The 26,119-nt window shown below is 43.2% G+C and overlaps 1 protein-coding gene across 1 annotated transcript in view; it reads left to right on the top strand.

The window, feature by feature from the left end:
• The window catches only part of nek11 (NIMA-related kinase 11), a 385,456-nt gene extending 377,726 nt beyond the window's left edge, over positions 1–7,730 (top strand). The window contains exon 15 of the mRNA XM_067997717.1: positions 7,220–7,730. Coding sequence (XP_067853818.1) covers positions 7,220–7,424 — 205 coding nt within the window. The 3' untranslated portion in view covers positions 7,425–7,730. The remainder of the gene's footprint in view (positions 1–7,219) is intronic.
• Positions 7,731–26,119: the final 18,389 nt, after the last annotated feature.

Genomic DNA, 26,119 nt, shown 5'->3' with positions numbered 1-26,119 from the left:
TTTGTTTTGCTGGTAACTACAGAACACTGGTACCTACATGGATTTGCATGGGATCTGCATGGGAAAGTGTTGGAATCCATTATTAAGGAAGTGGTAACAGGGCACTTAGAAAATCATAATATGATTAGGGAGAGTCAATGCGGTTTTATGAAAGGTAGAACATGTTTGACAAATTTATTAAAATTTTTGAGGATGTAACTAGCAGGGTAGATAAAGGGGAACCAGTGGATGTAGTATATTTGGATTTTCAAAAGGCATTTGATAAGGTGCCACATAAAAGGTTGTTACACAAGGTAAGGGCTCATGGGGTTGGGGGTAAGATATTAGCATGGATGGAGAATTGGTTAATGGACAGAAATCAGAGAGTAGGGATAAACAGGTCATTCTTAGGTTGGCAGGCTATAACTAGTGGGGTACCACAAGGATCGGTGCTTAGGCCTCAGCTATTTACAATCTATATTAATGACTTGGATGAAGGGACCGAGTGTAATGTATCCAAGTTTGCTGATGATACAAAGCTAGTTGGGAAAGTAAGCTGTGAGGAGGACACAAAGAGTCTGCAAAGGGATACAGACAGGTTAAGTGAGTGGGCAAGAAGGTGGCAGATGGAGTGTAATGTGGGAAAATGTGAGGTTATTCACTTTGGTAGGAAGAATAGAAAGACAGAATATTTTTTAAATGGTGAGAAACTATTAAATGTTGGTGTCCAGAGAGACTTGGGTGTCCTGGTATAAGGAACACAAAAAGTTAGCATGCAGGTACAGCAGGCAATTAGGAAAGCAAATAGTATGTTGGCCTTTATTGCATTAGGGTTGGAGTACAAGAGTAAGGAAGTCTTATTACAATTGTACAGGGCTTTGGTGGGACCTCACCTGGAGTACTGTGTACAGTTGTGGTCTCCTTATCTAAGGAAGGATATACTTGCCTTAGAGGTGGTGCAACGAAGGTTCACTAGGTTAATTCCTGGGATGAGAGGGTTGACCTATGAGGAGAGGTTGAGTAGAATGGTCCTGTACTGTCTGGAGTTTAGAAGAATGAGAGGTGATCTCATTGAAACATATAAGAATCTGAGGGGGCTTGTCAGGGTAGATGCTGAGGGGTTGTTTCCCCTTGGCTGAGGAGTCTAGAACTAGGGGGCATTGTCTCAGGATAAGGCGTCGGCCATTTAAAACTGAGATGAGGAGGAATTTCTTCACTCAGAGGGTTGTGAATCTTTGGAATTCTCTACCTCAGAGGGCTGTGGATGCTGAGTCATTGAGTATATTCAAGGCTGAGATCGATAGATTTTTGGACTCTAAGGGAATCAAGAGATATGGGGATCGGGCAGGAAATTGGAGTTAAATTTGAAGATCAGCCATGATCTTATTGAATGGCAGAGCAGGCTCGAGGGGGCGTATGACCTATTCCTGCTCCTATTTCTTATGTTTTTATGTTCTTATGTAAATAAATAGCACGTGGAGATAGGAACATAGGAATTGTTAGACGAAGAAAGACCAAGATCCATCTAGTTTACCTTATAACATCCTGGTAGTTACATGATTCAACGGTAATGGAGTTGTTGACTAATCCTGGCAATCAGTCTCTATCAATTAGTCTACAACAGATCCAGACATGACGTGAGGAAAATCCCCAGTGGTGGAGAACTTCGGGAATCATAGTCACATCTTCCTCCCAAGCATGCTACACGTCTTGTCTCAAATTACTCATAAACTGTATTCCGAAATATTATTTTCTGAAAGAAATCTATCTAATTTACATTTAAATGAATCAGTACTAACGGCTTCCGCAGTCTCCCTAGTGAGCCTGTTCCACAGATTGACCACTCGCTCACTGAAATATTGTTTGGAATCTTACACCACCAGGTTATAGTCCAACAGTTTTATTTGAAAATCACAAGCTTTCGGAGGCTTTCTCCTTCGTCACTCACCTGCCATTTAGAACCGAGATGAGGTGAAATTTCTTCACTCAGAGGGTGGTGAACCTGTGGAATTCTTTACCATAGAAGGCAGTGGAGGCCAAGTCATTAAATATATTCAAGAAGGAGATAAATATATTCCTTAATGCTAAAGGGATCAAGGGGTATGGGGAAAAAGCGGGAACTGGGTACTGAGTTAGACGATCAGCTATGATCATTTTGAATGGCGGAGCAGGCCCGAAGGGCCGAATGGCCTACTCTTGCTCCTATTTTCTATGATTCTATGATTCTATAAGTTGAAATAAACATTGGGGGGAAAGACAAAGGAGTTTCTTTGGTTATGTTCGAACCAGATAACATGTTAAGGAGCCCCATGAAGCAGCAAGTCATCGAAGTATGGCTGAGCTTTTATTTATTTCCACAATCTCTTTCACTATAGAATTGCATTTGTGCTATTACCAAGTGAATGTCCAGATCCTTAAAGGGACTGATTAACCCTTTATGTTAAATCGTCCAGTAGTTCAAAAGAGTAAAATGGGGTTTGACCCAATGTCCAAAATCCTTACAGGCTTCAGATTCTTGGGGCATTGGGACTAGTTCTGGGGCAGGGGGCACCTCTTCAAGACAGATGGGTTGTACCTCAACAGAGCTGTAAATCTTTTGTTTCTTAACCTGTCCCACTACTGCCTTCCTTGCCTTGTGCCATCATCCCTTTTGTCATTTAATCACTCCTGCCCTCCAGCCTATCACAGACCTTCCCTTCTGTTCTTTCCTCCCCTCCCTTCCCTCCACCCTCCGTCCCTGGCTCTGTACTTGCTTAAAAACTTTAACTCTTTAACATCTTCCAGTTCTGACGAAAGGTCTTCGACCTGAAACGTTAACTCTGTTTCTTTCTCCACAGATGCTGCCTCACTTGCTGAGCTTTTCAAGCATTTTCTGTTTTTATTTCAGAATTCCAGCATCTGCAGTATTTTGCTTTTGACGAGACGGTCTAAGATAGGTTTAGAGTGCATGTGTGTAAACGCACAAAGCTGCAGGCACAAATAGCCACATGGGAATATGATGTAGTGGTGATAACGGAGACCTGGCGAAAAAAAGGGCAGGATTAAATATTCCTGGATACAAAGGATGCTAAATTGGGCCATGTAGCGCCCGTTATTTCAGCGCTACACGGCCTCTCTGACATCCAAGATGGCATCTTGGATGCGCACGCACGTTTCCAGCGTGACGTGCGCCGGAAGTCATCTTGGAATAGGAGTTAGTGCAGGCGCAGATAACGAACGCTGGAATCGTGTAAAGTAGGGAGAAAATGGATAGAATCAGTGTGCAACGCTAATTTAAAGTGACCATTTTGGGACAACGCTCAACTCAACGCACAGTCTTAACCATGACCATCTGAACGTGTCTTAGAGTGCCTGGAGGACCCCCCACCAGTGCTATTTAAACAGACCATGTAGGATTTACAGGCTAGTGGCTGGATTATTGCTTCTGGCTGCCAAGACATTTGTAACTGTTTTTGGAGGTCTCCTAGACTTCGATACTAGGGGACATAGCCTAACATTTAGAGCCAGGACGTGCAGGAGTGAAGTTAGGAAATGCTTCTACACGCCAAAGTCACAGTAAAGGAGGAGGTAATTGAGATACTGGATGGGCTAAAAATTGATAAAGATGAGGTACTAGAAAGGCTGGCTGTACTTAAAGTAGATAAGTCATTCGGTCCAGATGGGATGCATCCTAGGTTGCTGAAGGATGTAAAGGTGGAAATTGCAGGGGTACAGGCCATAATCTTCCAATCCTCCTTAGCCATGGGGGTGGTGCCAGAGAACTGGAGTATTGCAAATGTTACACCCCTGTTCAAAAAAGGGTGTAAGGATAAACCCGGCAACTATAGGCCAGTCAGTTTAACCTCAGTGGCGGGGAAGCTTTTAGAAACGATAATGAGGGACAAAATTAATAGTCACTTGGACAAGTGTGGATTTAATAAAGGAAAGCCAGCACGGATTTGTTAAAGGTAAATCGTGTTTGACTCACTTGATAGGGTGTTTTGATGAGGTAACAGAAAGGGTTGATGAGGGCAATGCGGTTGATGTTGTGAATATGGACTTTCAAAAGACGTTTGATAAAGTGCCACATCATAGGCTTGTCATCAAAATTGAAACCCATGGAATAAAAGGGGCAGTGGCAGCATGGATACAAAATTGGATAAGTGACAGGAAACAGAGAGTAGTGGTGAACGATTGTTTTTCAGACCTGAGGGAGGTGTACAGTGGTGCTCCCCAGGGGTTGGTACCAGGACCACTGCTTTTTTTGATATATATCCAAGATTTGGACTTGGGAGTACAGGGCACAATTTCAAAATTTAGAGATGACACAAAACTTGGAAGTGTAATAAACAGTAAGGAGGATAATAATAGACTTCAAGAGGACATAGACAGGCTGGTGGAATGGGCAGACACATGGCACGTGAAATTTAACGCAGAGAAGTGCGAAGTGATACATTTTGGCAGGAAGAACGAGGGGAGGCAATATAGACCGAAGGGTACAATTCTAAAGGGGGTGCAGGAATAGAGAGACCAGGGGATATATGTGTACAAATCTTTGAAGGTGGCAGGACAGGTTGAGAAAGCGGTTACAAAAGCATACGGGATCCTGGACCTTATAAATAGAGGCATAGAGTACAAAAGCAAGGAGGTTATGTTGAACCTTTATAAAATACTGTTTTGGCCACAACTGGAGTATTGTGTCCAATTCTGGGCACTGCACTGTAGGAAGGATGTGAAGGCCTTTGAGAGATTGCAGAAAAGATTTACTAGAATGATTCCACGGATGAGGGACTTTAGTTACATCGGTAGACTGGAAAAGCTGGGGTTGTTCTCCTTAGAGCAGAGAATGTTAAGAGGAGATTTGATAGAAGTGTTCAAAATCTAAAGTGTTTAGATAAAGTAAATAAAGAGAAACTGTTCCTTGGCAGAAGAGCTGAGAACCAGAGGAAACAGATTTAAGGTGATTGGCAAAAGAACCAAAGGCGACATGAGGAAAAACTTTTTTATGCGGCAAGTAGTTATGATCTGGAATGCGCTGCCTGAAAGGGTGGTGGAAGCAAATTCAGTGGTGGCTTTCAAAAAGGAATTGGATAAATACTTGAAGGGAAAAAATTTGCTGGGCTACGGAGAAAGAGCGGGGGAATGGGACTAACTGGATTGCTCTTACAAAGAGCTGGCATGGGCTCGATGGGTCGTATGTCCTCCTTCTGTGCTGTAAAGATTCTATGATTCTATAATAATAAAGCCTAGGATCCCATATGCTTTTTTAACAGCCTTCTCAACTTGTCTTGCCACCTTCAAAGATTTGTGTATGTGCACTCCCAGGTCTCTCTGTTCCTGCTCCCCCTTTAAAATTGTACCATTTAGTTTATATTGCGTCTCCTCATTCTTCCTACCAAAATGCATCTTTTCTGTGTTAAATTTCATCTGCCTTGTGTCTGCCCATTTCACCAGTCTATGTCCTCCTGAAGTCTGTTACTATCCTCCACATTATTTACTACATTTCCAAGATTCGTGTCATCTGCAAACTTTGAATCTATACCCTCTATACCCAAGTCAAGGTCATTAATATAGATCAAAAACAGAAGTGGTCCTAATACTGACCCCTAGGGAACATCACTATATACTTCCCTCCAGTCTGAAAAACAACCGTTCACCACTACTCTCTGCTTTCTTTCCCTTAGCTAATTTTGCATCCACGCTGCCACTGTCCTTTTAATCCCATAGGCTTTAATTTTGCTAACAAGTCTATTATCTTGTACCTTGTTAAATGCCTTTTGAAAGTCCATATACACATCAACCACACTACCCCCATCAATCCTCTCTGTTACTTCATCAAAGAACTCAAGTTAGTCAAACAAGATTTTCCTTCAATAAATCCGTGCTGACTTTCATTTATCAGTCTATACTTTTCCAAGTGCCAATTAATTTTGTCCCGGATTATTGTCTATAAAAGTTTCCCCATCACCAACATTAGGCTGACTGGCCTATAATTGCTGGGTTTATCCCTATCTTGTGTAATTTCTATGATTCTACGTTACATTGTCACTCAGTGTCAGGTTTGTGATGCACCAAATGAAGAGGCTATGAAATTCGATGGTCAAATTATTCATTAGAAGTGATATCACGAAGAACCCCTTCAAATGGTCTTTTAGTAATTCCTGGTTATGATTGGCTGAGTTAAATGTTTCAAGCTAAGCAGCATGGGCCAGGCTGGATGAATAAAAGAAAACAAGGTCAAAGATCATTGGTCAGATAAACTGGCCAGATTGATGAATCAGGAAGAAGCATATTTTGAACAAAGCTACCTCGACAGAGCTTACCACTGCAGCAGTCCAAATTTGAACAATTGCTCATGACATAAGCAAAAGCTAAGATTATGAATAAATGTGATGTAGAAGACATCTGGCATAGACTACTTTGTCAATTTATTCATGAAAGTGAACCAAAGAGTTATTTATTGTTCAAAAATGATGGGATGCATGCAAATTGAGTCAGCCTGTATATTTTCATCTTTACAGAAGGCTTCATTGTCTCTATTGTTGTTAATAATTCTGTGGGAGCTCTGTATTTTCTAGAATGTTTTTTAACTTACAAGCTGTGTATACACACCTGTGTTTGGAACATCTGAATCAGTAATATTTTAGCCTGCTTCTTTTCCTTACCCCTTTCATTCTCACATTGTTTATTTTGGACTGCATTTGTGTCTCATACTCAAGTATGTCTACATCAGTGGTAATTAAATAAGTAAACTAAAAAGCTGTTTGAAGATTAGGTTAAATAAGAAGAAACGAGTCTGGCTGTATTGAGGCTGCAGATCATTGTGGGGCATAAACTCCTATTGGATCAAGTAAGGTTTCATCTGAATTCTTACTGGTGTTTATTTGAAGTCAATCTATCACTACCTGGAATTGATTGAAATGTGTTCTACATTTTTTAATTCCAATCTGTCTGTATACTGCCAATGAATCCAAATCAAATTTCAACATAGATTCAGGTGGAGGAAGGATCTTCTGAATGCTATGTGTAGTGAAATCATTGCATTTAAAAAAAACTCTTCCCCAAGAGAGTTGAAGCAGCCTGTATGATAATAGCACTAACTGGTTATCCAGTGTGTGATGTTTTTCTACTGTCAAAATTAATATTTTAACTTCTTGCATCTGCTCGACTGTTTGATCTGTAAGTACGTGTTTCAAGGTACCATGACCCCTACAATTTAATATTTGTTTTTATTTTGTGTGTGTGTGTGTTCGTGTCTTAGGTCAGCCATTCAGAAACTGGAAGCAGATGTGTTTCAGAAAGTTTATGACTATCTGAAGATGGCACGGAGGCAGAATGCAAATGAGGCAGAGGTCAAGGAGTACTTGGAGAAGTTGGGTGCCAAGCCAAGCAACTGTTTCGAAGTTGACCAGCTTCTATACTTTGAGGAGCAGCTGCAGGCCTCTGCAACAGAAGCTAAGCATTGATGATCCTGATCCATTATGAATGCAGTTAAGGATGTACTACTACCTTTAGGCTATTGGCACTATCACTTACTAATATGGTGTCCTATAAAAGAATGCAACCTATCTTGTACATAACTAAATCCTAACCTGAGTGGACTTGGTTTTCTGAAAGGAGCAATATTGTTAAGAATTTCTCTGGCTCCAGTTCTGTTTCCTAAAATTTAACAAGCACATTTGAAGAAGGAAACTTTTAAAAGCAATCCTTTTTTTGTTAGTTGAATGAAGGCATTTTTTTTACCAACGGAGGCAAATATTTTAGCAATTTCTCTAGAGTTTATGGTTTGTTTCTTTATATTACTTGTCTATGTCCTCACAATTAGTGTTATTTTGCAAAAATAAAATAAGAGCAATAACTTCAATCCATTGCTGCTGAATTATGTTTTGGTGCTCCTGTATTATTTTATTTTAGGAGAAGATAATTGTTTATTCAACAAAGTCCAAGAGTAGGTTATGTTAAGCCAGGAAAATTTAAATTCTTAATCAGAATATTTTGTTATCCTCAATGATGGGAAAATATCACCACCTTAAACATTCACTCCCTCCACCATCGGTGCATTGTGGCTGCATCTACAAGCTGCACTGCAGCAACTCACCAAGGCTTCTTCGACAGCACCTCCAAAACCCGCGACCTCTACCACCTAGTAGGACAAGGGCAGCAGGCACATGGGAACAACACCATCACCTGCACGTTCCCCTCCAAGTCACACACCATCCCGACTTGGACATATATCGCCGTTCCTTCATGGTTGCCGGGTCAAATACCTGAAACTCCCTACCTAGCAGCACTATGGAGGCACCTTCACTATATGGACAGCAAAGGTTCAAGAAGAAGGCTGACCACCACCTTAAGGGCAACTAGGGATGGGCAATAAATGCTGGCCTTGCTAGCGACGTCCATATCCCGAGAATGATTTTTTTTAAAACTCCATCACTGTCCATCTAGATTACATGCTAAAGTCCTGGAGTGGGGCTTAGAACCTACAACCTTCTGATTCAGCTGTGAGATTGCTACCACTGAGCTAAACTGACACTGCAGGGCTGTATAGCTAGCTCATTATCGATGAGAATTTCAGCTAAATGCTATATTCATCCAACTCGTTACCAGTTTTCTCCATGTGCGGAATGCAGTGGCTCAAAAATCCTTCAGCAACATTGTCATCTGCACAAAGTACTGTGGATGCTAATTCTTTAATCTACTAATACTGAATTCTACAAATTCAGAACACTTTTTGGGGACTGTTGAAATAAACTAATTAATGGATGTGGCGAATTTATTTTGCTCCAGTGCTTCCCCTTAGTGAGAGTGTATATTTTATGTGTTGTATGTCCTGATCATATACCCCTTCTAGATGCTATCTAGAAGGAGCAAGCGAGATGGCTGGCTATTGGGTGTTAGTGGGAGCCTCTTGTGATTGAGTGACATGTACCTCCTTGTGCTAGGTCATGAGATGGCCCTGCAATGGTCCCACCACATCCGATGTTGCGGTGCCTGCGTTCTGGAAATTGTTTTATTATTTGATGGCGGCCTGGATGGGCCAGATATGGCATTACCCTGAGAGCCAGCAGCCTCATCCATGCCTATTCCAGTCACGCCCTGCTGATGGCCAGTCCCTCAGCATGTCCACTGGTTGTGCACGGGAACAAACCTCAAAGCAGCTGCGAGAGCAGTGAAGCCCTGCATTGTGGCTCTGTCCATCCGATCCCCAGCATGTAGAAACCGGACAAGAAAGCCTGGTGTAGATTGGAGCCCAAGGCTTCTATAGCATTGGTATGAGCATTCACAAGAGAATTCTCTGACTGGGCTTAGGACCTTTGTCATTGGGGGCTCCACTGCAGATGGCCCTGGAATTGTCATGCACTCCATGATGGTATGCAGTTCTGATAAACAGTTTAATCACGACCGCACTGATGAGAGTAGTGAACTCCATAATCACCACCCGACCTTGTAGGGTGCTTGGCACATTCTAACAACAAGAAAAAATATTGTTGCTCAGATAGCATCCTTCATTTAAATGTAGCCCCTGAGAGGTCTGAACCCCTGTGCTCTGAAATTGCTAATCTTCTGCCACCACCACCATCTGCATCATTCTCTATGTAAGACCAGATTCACCCTCCTCAAGCTGACTAAATCTCCTGGGATAGATATATCTGTGTTGGTGCATGCTACGGAAGGAGTGATTGATGCTGGGAGCTGTGAGGTGCCGACCTTTTGGGTATCGCTGGGACATGTGGCAGATTCTTGGAGTTGCCCTATAGAAACTGAAGAAAAACATATTGATTGGAAGATGCCCCTTCAAACATAGCTATTATAACTAATAATGTTTGTCATGATGATGTGCTGGATTGCATGCGTGTAAGTAAGTAAAGGGAGGATAAAATATGGGAAAAGAGCGGCACTAACCCTGAGCTTCGGAGAAGAATCCATCTTCACCCTGACTCATTCCCTCTATTTTTTCAAGCCCCAAGATGTTGAGCATGGATTGTTCAATTGACTCAATGGTTCGAAATTAGGGGACCCTTCCTATTCTGTTTTCTCCTGTTATGCACTGCCTTGCCCTGCAAACTGAGAAGCAGAGTTGAGTTGTTGAAAGTTTGAAGATCCAAATGTCACTTTGTTTTTCCTTTATAAATTTAAAAATCTATTTTTTGTGAAGTATAAAAGATCTTAAAATCAACATAATACATTATTTTTAATGTAAAAATGCCAAATGTTTTCAAGGGAGCATGCTCCCAGACCTCCCTAGAAAAACAGGGTAATTTTATGTTTGCACCATTTGGATTTTCTATTCAGGTTTTAATGTATTTATGGTTTTTTATTCCTACAGTACAAGTGAAGGAACCATTTACTGTTCAAACCCCATGTAACTTCCTGTTTTCATGTTGTTGAGTTGCCACAGCACTGAAACGGCCCTTATCAAAGTCACAAATGACTTCCTATGTGAGTGTCACCGTGGTAAACTATCCCTCCTCATCCTTCTCGACCTGTCTGAAACTGTTGACATGGTTGACCATACCATCCTCCTCCAACGCCTCTCCTCCGTCATTCAGCTGGGTGGGACCGCCCTCGCCTGGTTCCATTCTTGTCTATCCAGTCGTAGCCAGAGAATCACCTGTAATGGCTTCTGTTCCAGTTCCTGCACCCTTACCTCTGGAGTCCCCCAGGGACCTATCCTTGGCCCCCTCCTATTTCTCATCTACATGCTGCCCCTCAGCAACATCATCCGAAACCACAATGTCAGGTTCCACATGTATGCTGAAGACACCCAGCTCTACCTCACCACCACCTGGATGAGTGCAGCTCCAACAACACTCAAGAAGCTTGACACCATCCAGGACAAAGCAGCCCGCTTGATTGGCACCCCATCCACCACCGGCGCACAGTGGCTGCAGTGTGTACCATCCACAGGATGCACTGCAGCAACTCGCCAAGGCTTCTTCGACAGCACCTCCCAAACCCGCGACCTCTACCACCTAGAAGGACAAGAGCAGCAGGTACATGGGAACAGCACCACCTGCATGTTCCCCTCCAAGTCACACACCATCCCGACTTGGAAATATATCGCCGTTCCTTCATCGTCGCTGGGTCAAAATCCTGGAACTCCCTTCCTAACAGCACTATGGGAGAACCTTCACCACACAGACTGCAGCGGTTTAAGAAGGCGGCTCACCACCACCTTCTCGAGGGCAATTAGGGACGGGCAATAAATGCCGGCCTTGCCAGCGACGCCCACATCCCATGAACGAATATTAAAAAAAACCTCTCTCGACCCCTCCACTATCTTTGACTTGTCACGCTACTTATCCGACATCCAGTACTGGACGAACAAAAATTTTCTCCAACTAAATATTAGGAAAACCAAAGCCATTGTCTTCAGTCCCGGCCACAAACTCCGTTCCCTAGCCATCGACACCATCCATCTCCCTGATCTGAGGCTGAACCAGACTGTTCGCAACCTTGGCGTCCTATTTGACCCTGAGATGAGCTTCCGACCACATATCCGCTCCATCATCAAGACCGCCTATTCCCACCTCCGTGACATTGCCCGTCTCCGCCCTTGCCTCAGCTCATCTGCTGCTGAAACCCTCATCCATGCCTTTGTTACCCCTAGACTTGACTATTCCAATGCTGTCCTGGCCGACCTCCCATCTTCTACCCTCCATAAACTTGAGCTCATCCAAAATTCTGCTGTCCGTATCCTAATTCGCATCAAGTCTCGTTCACCCATCACCCTTGTGCTCGTTGACCTACATTGGCTCCTGGTCCAGCAACACCTTGATTTTAAAATTCTCATCCTTGTTTTCAAATCCCTCATGGCCTCGCCCCAAACTATCTCTGTAATCTCCTCCAGCCTTCCAATCCTCTGTGATTGCTGCGCTCCTCCAATTCTGGCGTCATGCACATCCCCGACTTTAATCGCTCCACCATTGGCGGCCATGCCTTCAGCTGCCTAAGCCCTAAGCCCTGGAATTCCCTCCCTAAACTTCTCTGTCTTTCTACCTCTCTCTCCTTTAAAATGCTCCTTAAAGCCTACCTCTTTGACCAAGTCTGTCCTAATATCTCCTATGTGACTCGGTGTCAAATTTTGTTTGTTAATCGCTCCTGTGAAGCGCCTTGGGACTTTTTACTACGTTAAAGGTTCTATATAAATTAAAGTTGTTGTTTTATTGGGGGCTGTTGGACAGCATTTCATAGTATTCTAGGTTAGCCTGTATGTAAGATCACCTAACCTTTAATATAAACTCACTCATTCTTTGAATTATTTTTTCAAAAGCAAAATACTGCGGATGCTGGAAATCCGAAATTCTTTGAATATTGTTTTATCCTCTACTTATCTCGCACCCCCACTGTATCTTTTAACTGGAGTATTTCAACATTATAATTTAACTTTGATAAATTGTTTTCTTCTCTGGGTAAGCATGTTCTGCCCTGCAGGCTGGCTCCATCAAAAAGAACTAAAGACCAGTCTGTGGGCAGTGGAGGAGGATTACATGATTGCTCTATAACGCCAGCGTATAAATCTGGAAGGATCACTGTACCACAGATTTTTCCCTGATGAACCTATTTTGAGTTATGTAAGGATAAACTAGATAAACGTAAAGAATGAGGACGCTCATACCAAATACAGTAATTTAATTTTTTATTTCCTGCATATGCTTCCAGTCTTTTTTTTGCTTTAAAGGGCGAGCACATCTAAATGTAATGGACCTGAAATTCAATCATTTGAGGGGTAAAAGAGGGATATTTCTTGCATAGGGGGCTAGAATTTGGGGCATAAATTGGATGTACGTCCGTTCTAAAATATATAGTAAATCCCTGTAGAAGTGGCTGCTGGCCGTAGATATGCCACCCCAAAGTGGTGCACATTCGATAATGAGGGCCAAAGCTGCTAAAGTAGAAATTCCACCGTTTACAATAGATTTGCACCTGACATAAACCTGTAGAAAAGAGAGGTAAGTTACATGCGCGACTTGTCAAACAGAAAGTGGCTGAACTCACAAGCTTTGACTGTCCATAAAATTTGTCTGAAAGTATCAGTTTTGACATAAGCAATTAGAAAAATCTTTTCTCAGCTGTGTTGCTAAGAAAGGATTCTACCGGCTGCCTTTCATCAGTTTCAGGCAGGGAAATCTTCTCTTCCCACCCTTCTGTCGTGCAGCCCTTAACCTATGGTCATCTTCAAAGATGTCTTTACGATGGAAGCATAACAGGAGTAGAAGGAAGAGGAAATGAGAGCGGTATGCAAGATTTGTCTCCACAAAAGGAGATGATCAGAAAGGTGGTATCCTTCCATCAGAGGCTACAGACCATGCTGTTCCCTCAATAATGTATCACAAGAGAACTGCTTAAGAAACATAGAAAATAGGAGCAGGAGTAGGCCATTCGGCCCTTCGAGCCTGCTCCGCCAGGGGAAACATCCTCCCTGCATCCAGTCTGTCTAGCCCTGTCAGAATTTTATATGTTTCAATGAGATCCCCTCTCATTCGTCTAAACTCGAGTGAATATAGGCTGAGTTGACCCAATCTCTCCTCATATGACAGTCCTGCCATTAGTCTAGAATCAGTCTAGTGAACCTTCGCTGCACTCCCTCTATGGCAAGTGTATCCTTTCTTAGGTAAGGAGACCAAAACTGCACATAGTACTCCAGGTGTGCTCTCACCATGGCCCTGTATAACTGCAGTAAGACAACCTTGCTCCTATACTCAAATCCTCTTGCAATGAAAGCCAGCATACCATTTGCCTTCCTAACTGCACCCGCATGTTTGCTTTCAGTGACTGGTGTACAAGGACACCCAGGTCCCTTTGCACATCAACATTCCCCAACCTATCACCATTTAAATAATACTCTGCCTTTCTGTTTTTCCTTCCGAAGTGGATAAGTTCAGATTTATCCACATTATACTGCATCTGCCATGTATTTGCCCACTCACTCAACTTGTCTAAATCGCTTTGAAGCCTCTTTGCATCCTCCTCATAACTCACGATCCCACCTAGTTTTGTGTCGTCAGCAAACTTGGAAATATTACATTTGGTTCCCTCATCCAAATCATTGATATATATTGTGAATAGCTGGGGCTCAAGCACTGATCCCTGCGGTACCCCACTAGTCACCGCCTGCCATCCCGAAAAAGAACCATTTATTCCTACTCTCTGTTTCCTGTCTGTTAACCAATTTTCAATCCATGCCAGTATATTACCCCCAATCCCATGTGCTTTAATTTTGCACACTAACCTCTTATGTGGGACTTTATCAAAGGCCTTCTGAAAATCCAAATAAACCGCATCCACTGGTTCTCCCTTATCTATTCTACCGGTTACATCCTCAAAGAACTCCAGTAGGTTTGTCAAACATGATTTCCCCATATAAATCTATGTTGACTTTGTCTAATCCCATTGATATTTTCTAAGTGTCCTGTTATCACATCATTGATAACAGACTCTAGCATTTTCCCTACTACTGATGTTAGGCTAACTGGTCTGTAGTTCCCTGTGTTCTCTCTCCCTCCTTTTTTAAATAGTGGGGTTACATTTGCCACCCTCCAATCTGCAGGAACTGTTCCATAACCTATAGAATTTTGGAAGATGACAACTAATGCATCCACTATTTCCATGGCTACCTCTTTTAGTACTCTGGGATGCAGGTTATCAGGTCCTGGGGATTTATTAGCTTTCAGTCCCATTAATTTCTTAGGCACTATTTTTTTACTAATACTAATTTCCTTAATTCCTCCTTCTCACTAGTCCCTTGGCACCCTAGGATTTCTGGGAAGTTATTTGTGTCCTCTTTCGTGAAGACAGAACCAAAGTATTTGTTTAATTGCTCTGCCATTTCTCTGTTCCCATTATAAATTCTCCCGTTTCTGACTTAAGAAGGCAACATTTCCTTACAGAGGCTTGGAAGGAACTATGTCCCCTATTGCAAACTGACCTCCAAACATCATTTCAAACACAAAAACCAAACAATAAACAGTTATATGTTGGAACACTGGATTTCATATCATAAAGTGGTTTTACTGTGCAACATATATTTACAACTGGTGCTTCTTTTTACCACCATGCCTACCCTTGGTGCCTCTCTGTTCTGTACTTGCTCCACTTTGCTACCTGACAGCAAAGTGCCAGTGATGATGGCTGCACTGTGGTATCATGAGCTTTTTGAGACCAAGATGGCCCTCATCTTAGAGTAGGGCAAAGGTGGAAACCCGTTCATCACTTCTGCTTCCTTCTGAATGGCATCTTGCTTTGGATTATCTATATGAAAAGAAAATGAAGAAATGTTATAATAATAGCGGCTATTGTGGCAGTTCCTCCGTATCTTTCAAAGATGGTCCATCATGTGTCCTGCTAGTGTGATCGTTCTCTTAAACCATCATACTGGGTAATTGCAAATGGTCCAGACAAACCCACAGTTTCCACTGGCCCTCCAACATCTCTGTCTACAACAGGTTCAGCTGCCTGGTTTCCCAATGCTGCTTCTTCATTTGGGGTCAGAGGTCTAGTGTCAGGGGGACCATCAACCGTGTCCTGAGATTCTCTGTGGCTATGGACCGCCTTCTCCTATGAGAAAGCAAAGAAGACGTAAGTGTTGCAGTGAAGGCTGGGCAGAGTCTTTTGCTACAGTTTGACACACAAGATTATAGGAAGGGCTGGAAGCAAGAAAGGACAGGTGTGGTGAGTTAGGGAGTCTTGCTCATACGTGGCACATTGTGACGGAAGATGCTTTTGTAGGTATCGGGTGAAACAGGATGGGAGAAGGGATCAGAGGTTCAGAGTACACTCCTAGAGCACCATGAGGGTAATGAATGAATGAAGGAGTGCCACACATATAAAGAGAGTGGAAGGAAGGATGAAGGAAGCAGGTAGCTTACCTTGATTGCTCTGGTGAGGTCATGAAACTTCTTCCTGTACTGCAAAAGATGGGAGTGAAGGAGATGGCACTCACTGCAACAGCCACCACCACTTATCTCCACAAAATGTACACCACATGCTTGGTGGATCACTGATCCCTAACCTGCTCCATAGCTCCATTAGGAGGACATCCAGGTCAGAATCCCTAAAGTTGTCTGCTCTTCTTTTGGCCCGTGCTGCCATCCTTCTCACCCAGTTACCCGTTTCCTCGCCACTGCTCCCTTTAAGCAGCAGTAGGTTTGTTTTCTTGCTGCTGTACCAGGTCTCCGCCTATCGCACAATTGTTTTACGCCCCACTCCCACCAACCATTCAGGGTGCACTTGGGACCTAACTCCCACATCTGCACATTTTTAACCTCACACTATACCCCATCCACCTTCCCTGGTGTATCTAAGGTGCTGCTGACGGGATTTAAACATTCTGCATGCCTCGCCATATTTAAATTATCTAACCCCACAATATACAGTGGGGTCAGTGCCATAGTCATGGTGGGCGGAATTCCCGCTCCTCCTCACTGCTGGTGGTGAATTGTCACTGTTGAACCTTTGGGCCCATGGCGTCCAGATTGGACAAAATTGGGGCATTCAGTGAATTAACCCAAACTGGTGCAATTCAGATCACTCCAGGTTTGGAATCAGGCTGCTGCTCTCCACAAATACTTTGATTGTTATTATGATCACATTCTAGGAAGAACCAGCCTGTAGTCCATTTGGATCAAACACATGACTGATTGTCGAACTTGGTCAATCTCTTATAGCAAATAATCAGTGGCCTGACCCCTACAAATTAAGAATGGAGATCACTTCCTTCCATCCTTCCCCAATACCTCAGCAAGATTATCCACTGAGTAGCTGGGCCTATAGATCGGGAAGATTCTCAGACCCATGTTGAGTTAGCTGATCTCTGCCAGGGTAGTAATAGAGGCATTAAAATTGGACTCATAGCCCCTGGCTTTGGGGGAAAAATTCAGCCAAGTTCCCCAGTCCTGATTGCTATCCAGTCGACGCTACGGGACGAGTATGTATGTGTGTACATGTGGTGAGCACAGGACTGAACATAGCCGTGTTGTCCCTGTAAGGTCGTGTAGCCTGTCAATAATGTCAAAGGTCACACAAAAATAATTGCCACTTGAGTGAGGTACTGGAGGGTGCACAACATCTGTGCAACTGTATTCCAGCAAGGAATCAGTTATTTTTCAGGATAGGAGAGAAAAAAAATGCATCACTTCGACCAAGAAGCACAATAATGGAAGTTTCGTTTTGCATACAAGGCAGGCAGCAACACCATCAGGAAGAGTAAATTCACTGGTGGTAACTTCATGCTTGTTTCTACCAGAACTCCTGATGGAATAAATTTGAGTGAAAAACTATTGAAAATCCTGGTCTGTTTGAGGAAAGCTCTTTTTTTAGTGTTATACAACATTCATAATTTATTTTACAGAAAATGGGATAGCGACTAACTGTATAATTTAATGCCTGAAGGAGCTAATGTAAAGCAAAAGAATGCTGAACTGAAAAGAGATGAGATGTCAGCAGCAGGGAGCTGATCGCAATTGTATGTATTGATTTTTTTTTCAAGGAACTGCACCCACATCCTAAAGTAGATAATACATTTGACATCTGACAGCAGGTATCACACTAGACTGTTGGGAAAAGTTGTTCAAGGCACTGATTTTGGATTTCCTGTATCTGCGAAGGATGTTAATAATCTGTGCTGACAATAGCCATAACACTATCGACGGGAATATTCCTCAGAGGTTCTCCTGATCGGCACCGGAATGACACTTAAACAACCTTTCAGCCGATAATCCACTGAAGTTACGGCAGCTGATCTGGAGTACCCCTGAGGAAATTCTCGGTGATTGTAGTTTCTTTCTCTAAATGTTGTATAGCAGCTGAGGTCTAATCCCTTTGAATAAGGAAAGAAGTTCCACAGAATTGATGTAAGTGGAACTTAATGGTCCCAGTTTAGTTTCCGTGCCTAGAATGGGCCAAAATTTGCTGTAGCAGTGCAACGAACGGTGCCTGCCGTTAGTTAGACTTGCCCTTGCCCGTTTAATCTCTATGATATTTTGCACTGCAAGTTGCTGGAAGTGCAAGATGGAAATGGCGCGGCATCCTCTACAGGGCATCTGGGATCTGAATGAACAGGGCAAGCAACATTTTTTTTTACACAGAGTGTTGTTATGATCTAGAATGCACTGCTTGAAAGGGTGGTGGAAACAGTTTGAATAATAACTTTTAGAAGGGAATTGGATAAATACTTGAAGGGAAAAAAATTACAGGGCTATGGGCAAAGAGCAGGGGAATGGGACTAATTGCATAGCTCTTTCAAAGAGCCAGCACAGGCACGATGGGCCAAATGGCCTCCTTCTGTGCTGTAACATGCTATGATACAATTAATTGTGTATCTCCTTAAACAATCAGTTTGAAGGAGTGTGAAATTAACAGTGCGAGGACTGAGAAGGAAGTGTAAGTTAAAATTTTGAATTCAATGTCAAATCAGGTAGAGAAAGAGAGATAGAAAGATTTGATTAAGATAGAGAAAAAAAGAGAAAGAAAAAGTAAGAAACAAATTTTAATTTTAATTTGTTTAAAAAATCTCCAATAACAATTAAAACCTGAAGGAATGAGACTCCACACTTGTAATAGTTAATTTTCAGTACCAGAGAGGTTGACTGGCAGTAATTGACACTTATCACATCATTTAAAAGGGTACTTAGACTTGAAATGACTTGACTTAACTTTCTGTGGCAAGTTTCATAGAATCATAGAATGGTTACAGCACAGAAAGAGGCCATTTAGCCCATCGAGCCCGTGCCGGCTCTTTATAAGAGCAATCTAGTTAGTCCCATTCCCCTGCTCTTTCCCCATAGCCCTGCAAATGTTTTCCCTTCAAGTATTTATCCAATTTCTTTTTGAAAGCTACAAGTGAATCTGCTTCCACCACCCTTTCAGGCAGCGCATTCCAGATCATAACCACTCACTGCGTAAAAAAGTTTTTCCTCATGTCGCCATTGGTACCTTTGCCAATCACCTTAAATCTATGTCAGCTGGTTCTCGACCCTTCTGCCAATGGGAAAGTTTCTCTTTATTTACTTTATTTAAACCCTTCATGATTTTGAACACTTCTATCAAATCTCCTCTCAACCTTCTCTGCTCTAAGGAGAACAACCCAAGCTTCTCCCGTCTAGCCATGCAACTGAAGTCCCTCATCCCTGGGACCATTCCAGTAAATCTTTTCTGCACCCTCTCTAAGGCCTTCACATCCTTCCTAAAATGTGGTGCCCAGAATTGGACACAATATTCCAGTTGTGGCCGAACCAGTGTTTTATAAAGGTTCATCATAACTTCCTTGCTTTTATACTCTATGGGCCCGATGTTAGCAGGGTTGCGGGTTCTCCGCGGGGGGGCTATCGGGCGCATGTGTAACGCGCCCGGTGAAATTAGTCAGTTTCCCGCGTGATTGTAGGATCCAATCCACTAATTGGATCCACTTACCTGCTCCTCCGGGTTCCCCGCTGCTGATCTGCGCGTCGGGCGGGCTGCGCATGCGCAGTAAGATCTGTCAGCTGGAGGCGCTCTATTTAAAGGGGCAGTCCTCCACTGATACATGCTGCAACAAATAGCAAAAATTACAGCATGGAGCAACCCAGGGGGAAGGCTGCTCCCAGTTTAATGATGCCTCACTCCAGGTATCAATACATGGGGTGAGGAGGAGGGGGAGGACAGAGATCTTCCTCCCGGCGTGCGGGAGGAAGCGGCCTGCCTCTGCCACCAGGAAGGCCTGGCTCGAGGTGGCAGAGGAGGTCACCAGCGCAACCAACATATCGCCCACCTGCATACAGTGCAGGAGGCACTCCAATGACCTCAGTAGGTCAGCCAAAGTGAGTACAGGTAGTCTTTCCCCTACACTCCGTCTGCCACATCACTGCCCCCACCCCACATCTCCTTCAGCACTGCCAACACAACTCTCACATCACCCCTCATACCCACTCAAACCTCATCCTCATCTTACCTGCACCTACTCACCTCGCCAGTACTCATCCCGCCACTACCACTCAACCCAATCCTCATACAATCTCATGGCTCTCTCTCATACTCACCCTCTTGTACATCTCTTTCACGGCCAGCCTCACTCAACCTGCCACTACCTGTGCTGCAGCCACAGGGCATGCATCACATATGTGCAATAGGCAGCGTAAGGCAAACGTCATGGGTGTTACTTATATTGAATTTCTGACCAACTCACATTACATATTATATTGGCACCACTACTGCCATGTCTTCGCGAATCCTGTCTGGTTTGTGCAATAATGCCCTCTCCTGAGGATCACTATGAGGACCCACAACTGATGCCACCCACTGTGTCACTGCAGAGTGGGTGTAGGTGTATTTGCAGGGCTCTTTTGTGCAGACGACTGAGAGACATCGGCGATGTCCCCGGTTGCACCCTGGAAGGATGCGGAGGAGAAGTTGTTGAGGGCAGTGGTGACTTTGACAGCGACAGGTAAGAAGATGGTGCCCGGGCCAGCCAGGAGCAGCTCGGCATGAAAGAGGCTGCAGATGTCCATGACTACATGTCGAGTGACTCTGAGCCTCCGTGTGCACTGCTGCTCAGAGAGGTCCAGGAGGCTGAGCCTTGGTCTGTGGACCCTGTGGCGAGGGTAGTGCCCTCTGCGATGCTCTCTCTGCGGTAGCCCTCCCTCCTGCTGTACAGGTGGATGTGTCACAGCACTCTGTTGTGGAGCTCCACGTGTCAGAGGTGGACGGCGTGGATGGCGAGGCTGGTGATGCTGTTCGCCCTCTGAGGAGGTCATGACTGCAGCTGCGGCGGCCCCCATCCGGAAGATGTACATCTGAGGGGGTCCGCAAGGTCGGTACATGTCTCTGGACCCCGGGGTAAGTGTGCAGGTTGGTGACTTTGACTGTCAGGAGGAGGGTGGTGGAGGCCAAACTTTGTCCCAAGGGACAGAGTGGCCTCCTGCAATGGATGAGGGTCTCCCCACCCCCCACCTGTCAAATGGACCTTTGCAGCTGCCACAGGCTGACAGCTGCAACACGTCCATTCCAGCTGGGAGTGTTTCCCCCAGTGTGGGAAACAGTCCCACTTTGTTCTAAAATCCCACATAATCCCTTAATCAGGTCAGTTAATGACCTGAAATATCTAAATAAATACTGTCAAGTGGAACCCCGCTGGCTTTAATTGCCTGCGGGATTCCCACCAGCGGGGGCTGCGCGCGCACGCCGGCGCGTCAGCGGGAAACCCGGAAGTGCGCGGGTTCGGGGCAGGCTCCGGTACCGCGCCGGTATTCTCCGATTTTCGGAGCCCCCCCCGCCAGGAACGCACCCGATAGCGGGTGCTAAAATAGAGCCCTATGCCTCTATTTTTAAATAGGAGGATCCATATGCTTTTTTAACTGCTTTCTCAACCTGTTCTGCCACCTTCAGCATTTTGTGTACATATACCCCTCAGATCTCTCTGTTCCTGCATCCCCTTTAGAATTTTACCCTTTAGTTTATATTGCCTCTCCTTGTTCTTCCTGCCAAAATGTATCATTTTGCACTTCTCTGCGTTAAATTTCATCTGCCACGTATCCGCCCATTCCACCAGCGTGTCTATATCCTCTTGAAGTCTACTACTATCCTTCTCACTATTTATTACACTTCCAAGTTTTGTGTCATCTTCAAATTTTGAAATTGTGCCCTGTACACCCAAGTCCAAGTCAGTAAATAATATATATCAAAAAAAGCAGTGGTCCCAGCACCGACCCCTGGGGAACACCACTGTATACCTTCCTCCAGTCCAAAAAACGACCGTTTATGTAAACAACGTGTTTAGTTTATATCTACCAAGCAAATTCCGTAACTTCATGCCATTCAATGAATTTCAATGGTGAGTCTGACAGCGAGATGCCGTTTTCGCAAAGCTAACGGCGGAGCGGCGCCTCTCGGACAGCAACTGTGGATTTCTGCGTTTAACCGCGCATCTGCCCCTCCCCTGAAGTTGCTGTACGATTTGTGCATAATTAACGGTGAGCGCCACTAGCCTTACCGTTATTTTGACAGCAAATTCTAGGCCAATATTTAGGCTGCTTATACTTCCACGCCTTCTCCCACACACACTTTTTTGTTTAATCTGCAGCATAATAACAGTGTTTTTGTCATGCTGACAGCATCCACAAAACAACACACTGACATACTTTGATACAGTTTGTATTATGGCATTAGAGTGTTTGACAGGCACAAAGTAGGCTAACACTTTTTTTTAATCAAGTCAGTCGCCTCTTAAAACATAGAGGATGAAATGTATGTGTTAAGTTTTTATAGCGGGTACTGAACCTTTGTAATTATTGGAGTAAATGATGTTGCTAAGAGAAACTGAATATTTTCCATCATTTCAGACACTGTGGGGTAATTTTAACTGTGTGATAGTGTAAAAAGGGTGATAACGAATCGGCGACCCATTTTACATCTCTCCCGATTTTTAATTCCATTGGCTTCATTGGGAATAAAAATCAGGAGAGATGTAAAACGGGCTGCCAATTCGCTCTCACCTGTTTTTCAATATCACACATAGTTAAAATTACCCCCTGTACTCCCAGATCAGGTGCAATATGGGCTAGATGCAGAGTCGTGCCTTCCCTACTTGACTGAAAAATGTAGCTTAACTTCAACCTGTGAAGTAAACCAGAGTGACATTTTAATTTCCTACATCAATCATTCTTCTTGTCTCTGAATGAGATTGCCAATTGTGTTGAATTATGGGTTTTTTGTGATTTGGACTTGTACTTAATAAGAACTGCACTGAATATATTCAAGCTTATCTATCTCAACGCATTTATCTTTGCACTCTTCCCAACTGACAGACATAGGAGACTTTCATCCCACCAGTCTGGGCGTGATTCAAATCCATGTCCCACAGTTAAAAGGACAGTGTGCTATCTCAGCCCCCAGAAACCTGTGAGCTCTAAAGTATAATTTCTTTCTTTCCTCCCAGATTGATTAGTTTTGTTCCATTCTTTCAGGCCCTCCCACAATACACACCAGTCTCCAGGCGAGCTGATTCTATCAGTGAGCTGTGTCATTGGCCACTAGATATGTGACAATGGCTCTGGTTCATCTCCTTTCCAAATTTGCCTTTTTCTCTCAGTGGCATTGCCCTACTTTCCACCAGAGGACCACATCTCATGGCCAAACTAAGCTTAGGAGTTAGCAACAACATGGCAAACCAGGGAGCAGCCCGAGACCCCGTTGATTAGAAAACTATTTTCCTTTGCCCTTGAAGAATTTCATCATTTTCAGTAGGGATTTTTTTTTTCATTTTCCTTATTTCATTTGTGAGGATTAGAAGAAATGTTGAGTGGTTTTACACTGTTCTCTAATTTCACTTTATCATGGTTGGCATTCAAACATCACAGAATAAAATTTTTCCAAATCGCACAAAATAAAAAAGTCTTTTGCAATCTAAATATAATCACACTATAATCCAAACACTTAATGTTATGTGTAATTGTTTATCTGTCTAATTAAGTGATGTTTTTATTTTCTATTGGGAGTAGTAAAGCTAATTTGTTTTTTTTTGCAAGAGATAACACTATCTTTTTTCATTTAAATTGTTCATTTTTCTCCAATTGAGTGAATGCACAATGACTAAGAAGGCAGTGGATGGGTAACCTCAGCTGTCAGATCTCTGCAATGCCACCCTGAAACAAGGAGGTGCCAGAGGGAGGTTCGAGGATGACTTTCCCACTGATTGTTGCCACCTGACACCTCTATTAAGCTATGCTTGAGAACATGAGTGCGGAGGAGAATAAACATGGTTCTCTACCATGGATCAGTGCTCCATTGTGTGGGCCACCACGTTATTCAGAACAGACTTTATTCTTCATTTAAAGTACTGTATGTTGGTAGACCGGTCCTGTGATACAAAAACTTGACGCAGGCTAAGTTTGGTGATATAGTAGATAGGGGGTACTAAAATGATGCTTCTGGATTAACAGCATGCTGATTCACATTTGTTATTCTCTATGCAACAGGCTTTTAATCTCTCCTGGGTTGTCAAGGGGACACAGAGTATAGGTCAGGAGCTTCCCTTCAGAGAAGAATAGAAAATCAGAGAGTAAATCACCCTGACCACTCCAACACATACCCAGAGACTGGTTACAGAACGGCTCTGGTAATTGGTAGAGGCCTGGAAACTGGTCACCTCAATCGAGAAGGTGGACAATATGTGAAAATTCTCCCTTTTTAAAATCAAGATTTAATTTGCAATGATTGGAGCCACCTATAGTCTATAACTAAACGCCATAGTCTATAATTCAAGTCCATATAATTACAGTTTCTATACTTGAAGAAACTAAAGGGTAGATTCTTCTCTTCACTGTGTTTAGGGAATGTTCAGTTTCCATGCACAGTAAAGAGAAAATAGGGACAGAGGCCTATTACATCAGGTCTCTGCCTCACAATGATGCCCCAGGTTTCCCTGGGGTTCCCGCAGTAAGTGGTACTGAACCTGAGCCTGAGCATGAAGTAGGCACAGGTTCAATGTTAGCATGGAGATGAGGAAGGAGAAGGTGTTCCTGAACTTCTCCCCTCACTTTCAGGACAAGGGAAAGAGTGGTCCAAATATTCTATAATCTAAAATTTTTAGGAAGCACAAAAATTGTTCCCAATTCCATTCCCCTCTCCTCTATTGCTACTGACACCAGACTTTAGCACTATGTGACACATTCAGGTTCATGAACAGTAGTTAATATTATATAATTTCTTTTATCCTATGGCGGAACATTAGGTCACCTTGGAGACTGCAAGGCCATACCATTATCTCAGTAAATCTATTTCTTCTAGCAGACAACAGTGCTGATCCCTGTACTGACTGGACAGGAGTTTCAGAAGGGTCTTTGTACTGCTTATCATTAAGGGAACAAATCCTTTAATTACTGTGGGATTGTGTAAGCACTCTCTCGATCCTGTGCCCTCCTGCCCTCGCCCCACCCCTCGGTGTTAACTATAATTCGTGTTGTTTTTCATCTGCTGGATCAAGGCCACATTAACGCAGAGTGCAATTTTTTCTTCGTGGGGCGTGAGATCATGTATAATGAATGTAAAATCTGACCCACCCCACATCTAGAACAGCCAATATGAAAATGCTGAAAACTATTCACAACAAGGAAAAACAAGCGATTAAAAATTACCAGCATCTCCTCCTCAGCAAAATCAAGCCAGTATCAGAACAGCAAGACACATAAAAAAATCTTCCAATTAGAACATGGGCTAGTTTTTTAAAAAGTACAAAACTAAAGGATAGAAATAAAGGCAAAGAACAACAGATGAAATTCTGCAGGGACAAGCCAGCACAGCAAATAAATAATGAGAGAAACAGAACATAATAAACTACAACAACAAACATATCAGACAATGCAGCAGATAAAACAGAAATATTACTGCAAAAAAAAGGAATTAGCGATTTCTATTTCAATGCTTCACAGATGAGAAAAGCAGATGGTAAAAACACCTACCTTTCAGAGTAAAGTCCTGTTTGCCACAACAGGAATATAATTATAGCAGGAGCTCATTTATTGAGTTTTATTGACCAGCAGGCTTTGTCCTCTCCAATTTTCTCCATCCCTCTTCCAAAGGTGCTAATTATGTTACAGTATGGTATGAACCAAAGGACACAGAATTGAGGAAATTGGCAAAAGAACCAGAGGTGACATGTGGAAAAATTTTTTTTTTACACAGCGAGTTGTTATGATCTGGAATGCACTGCCTGAAAGGGTGGTAGAAGCAGATTCAGTAGTAACTTTCAAAGGGAATTTAATAAATATTTGAAGGGGGTAAATTTGCTATGGGGAAAGAACAGGGGAGTGGGACTAATTGGATAGCTCATTCAAAGAACTGACACAGGCACGATGGGCCGAATGCCCTCCTTTTGTGCTGCATCATTCTATGATTCTATGAAGGATATTGATCACCATCCAGTATTTCACCCAAGTTACTATTCTTCATGTATGAGCCTAGACAGTGAACTTACGGTAAGTAATTAGACCATTGAGCCTCACCTGATGACCTCATATCCACAATTTCCAGCAAGGATTGCTGTATAGAAATCAATAGCGGGAAACCAGACTCGGTCTTTTTTCCCACTTCCTGGCCCGGAGCATTAAAGCCCATTTTACCATCTCTACTTCTACCCTGACTGAGATCAACTAACTCAGCACAAACTGAAAATCTAAGTTACCACTTT

The sequence above is a fragment of the Heptranchias perlo genome, chromosome 2, assembly GCF_035084215.1.
Source record: "Heptranchias perlo isolate sHepPer1 chromosome 2, sHepPer1.hap1, whole genome shotgun sequence".
NCBI lineage: Eukaryota > Metazoa > Chordata > Chondrichthyes > Hexanchiformes > Hexanchidae > Heptranchias > Heptranchias perlo.
This window is presented reverse-complemented; position numbering and strand designations above follow the sequence as displayed.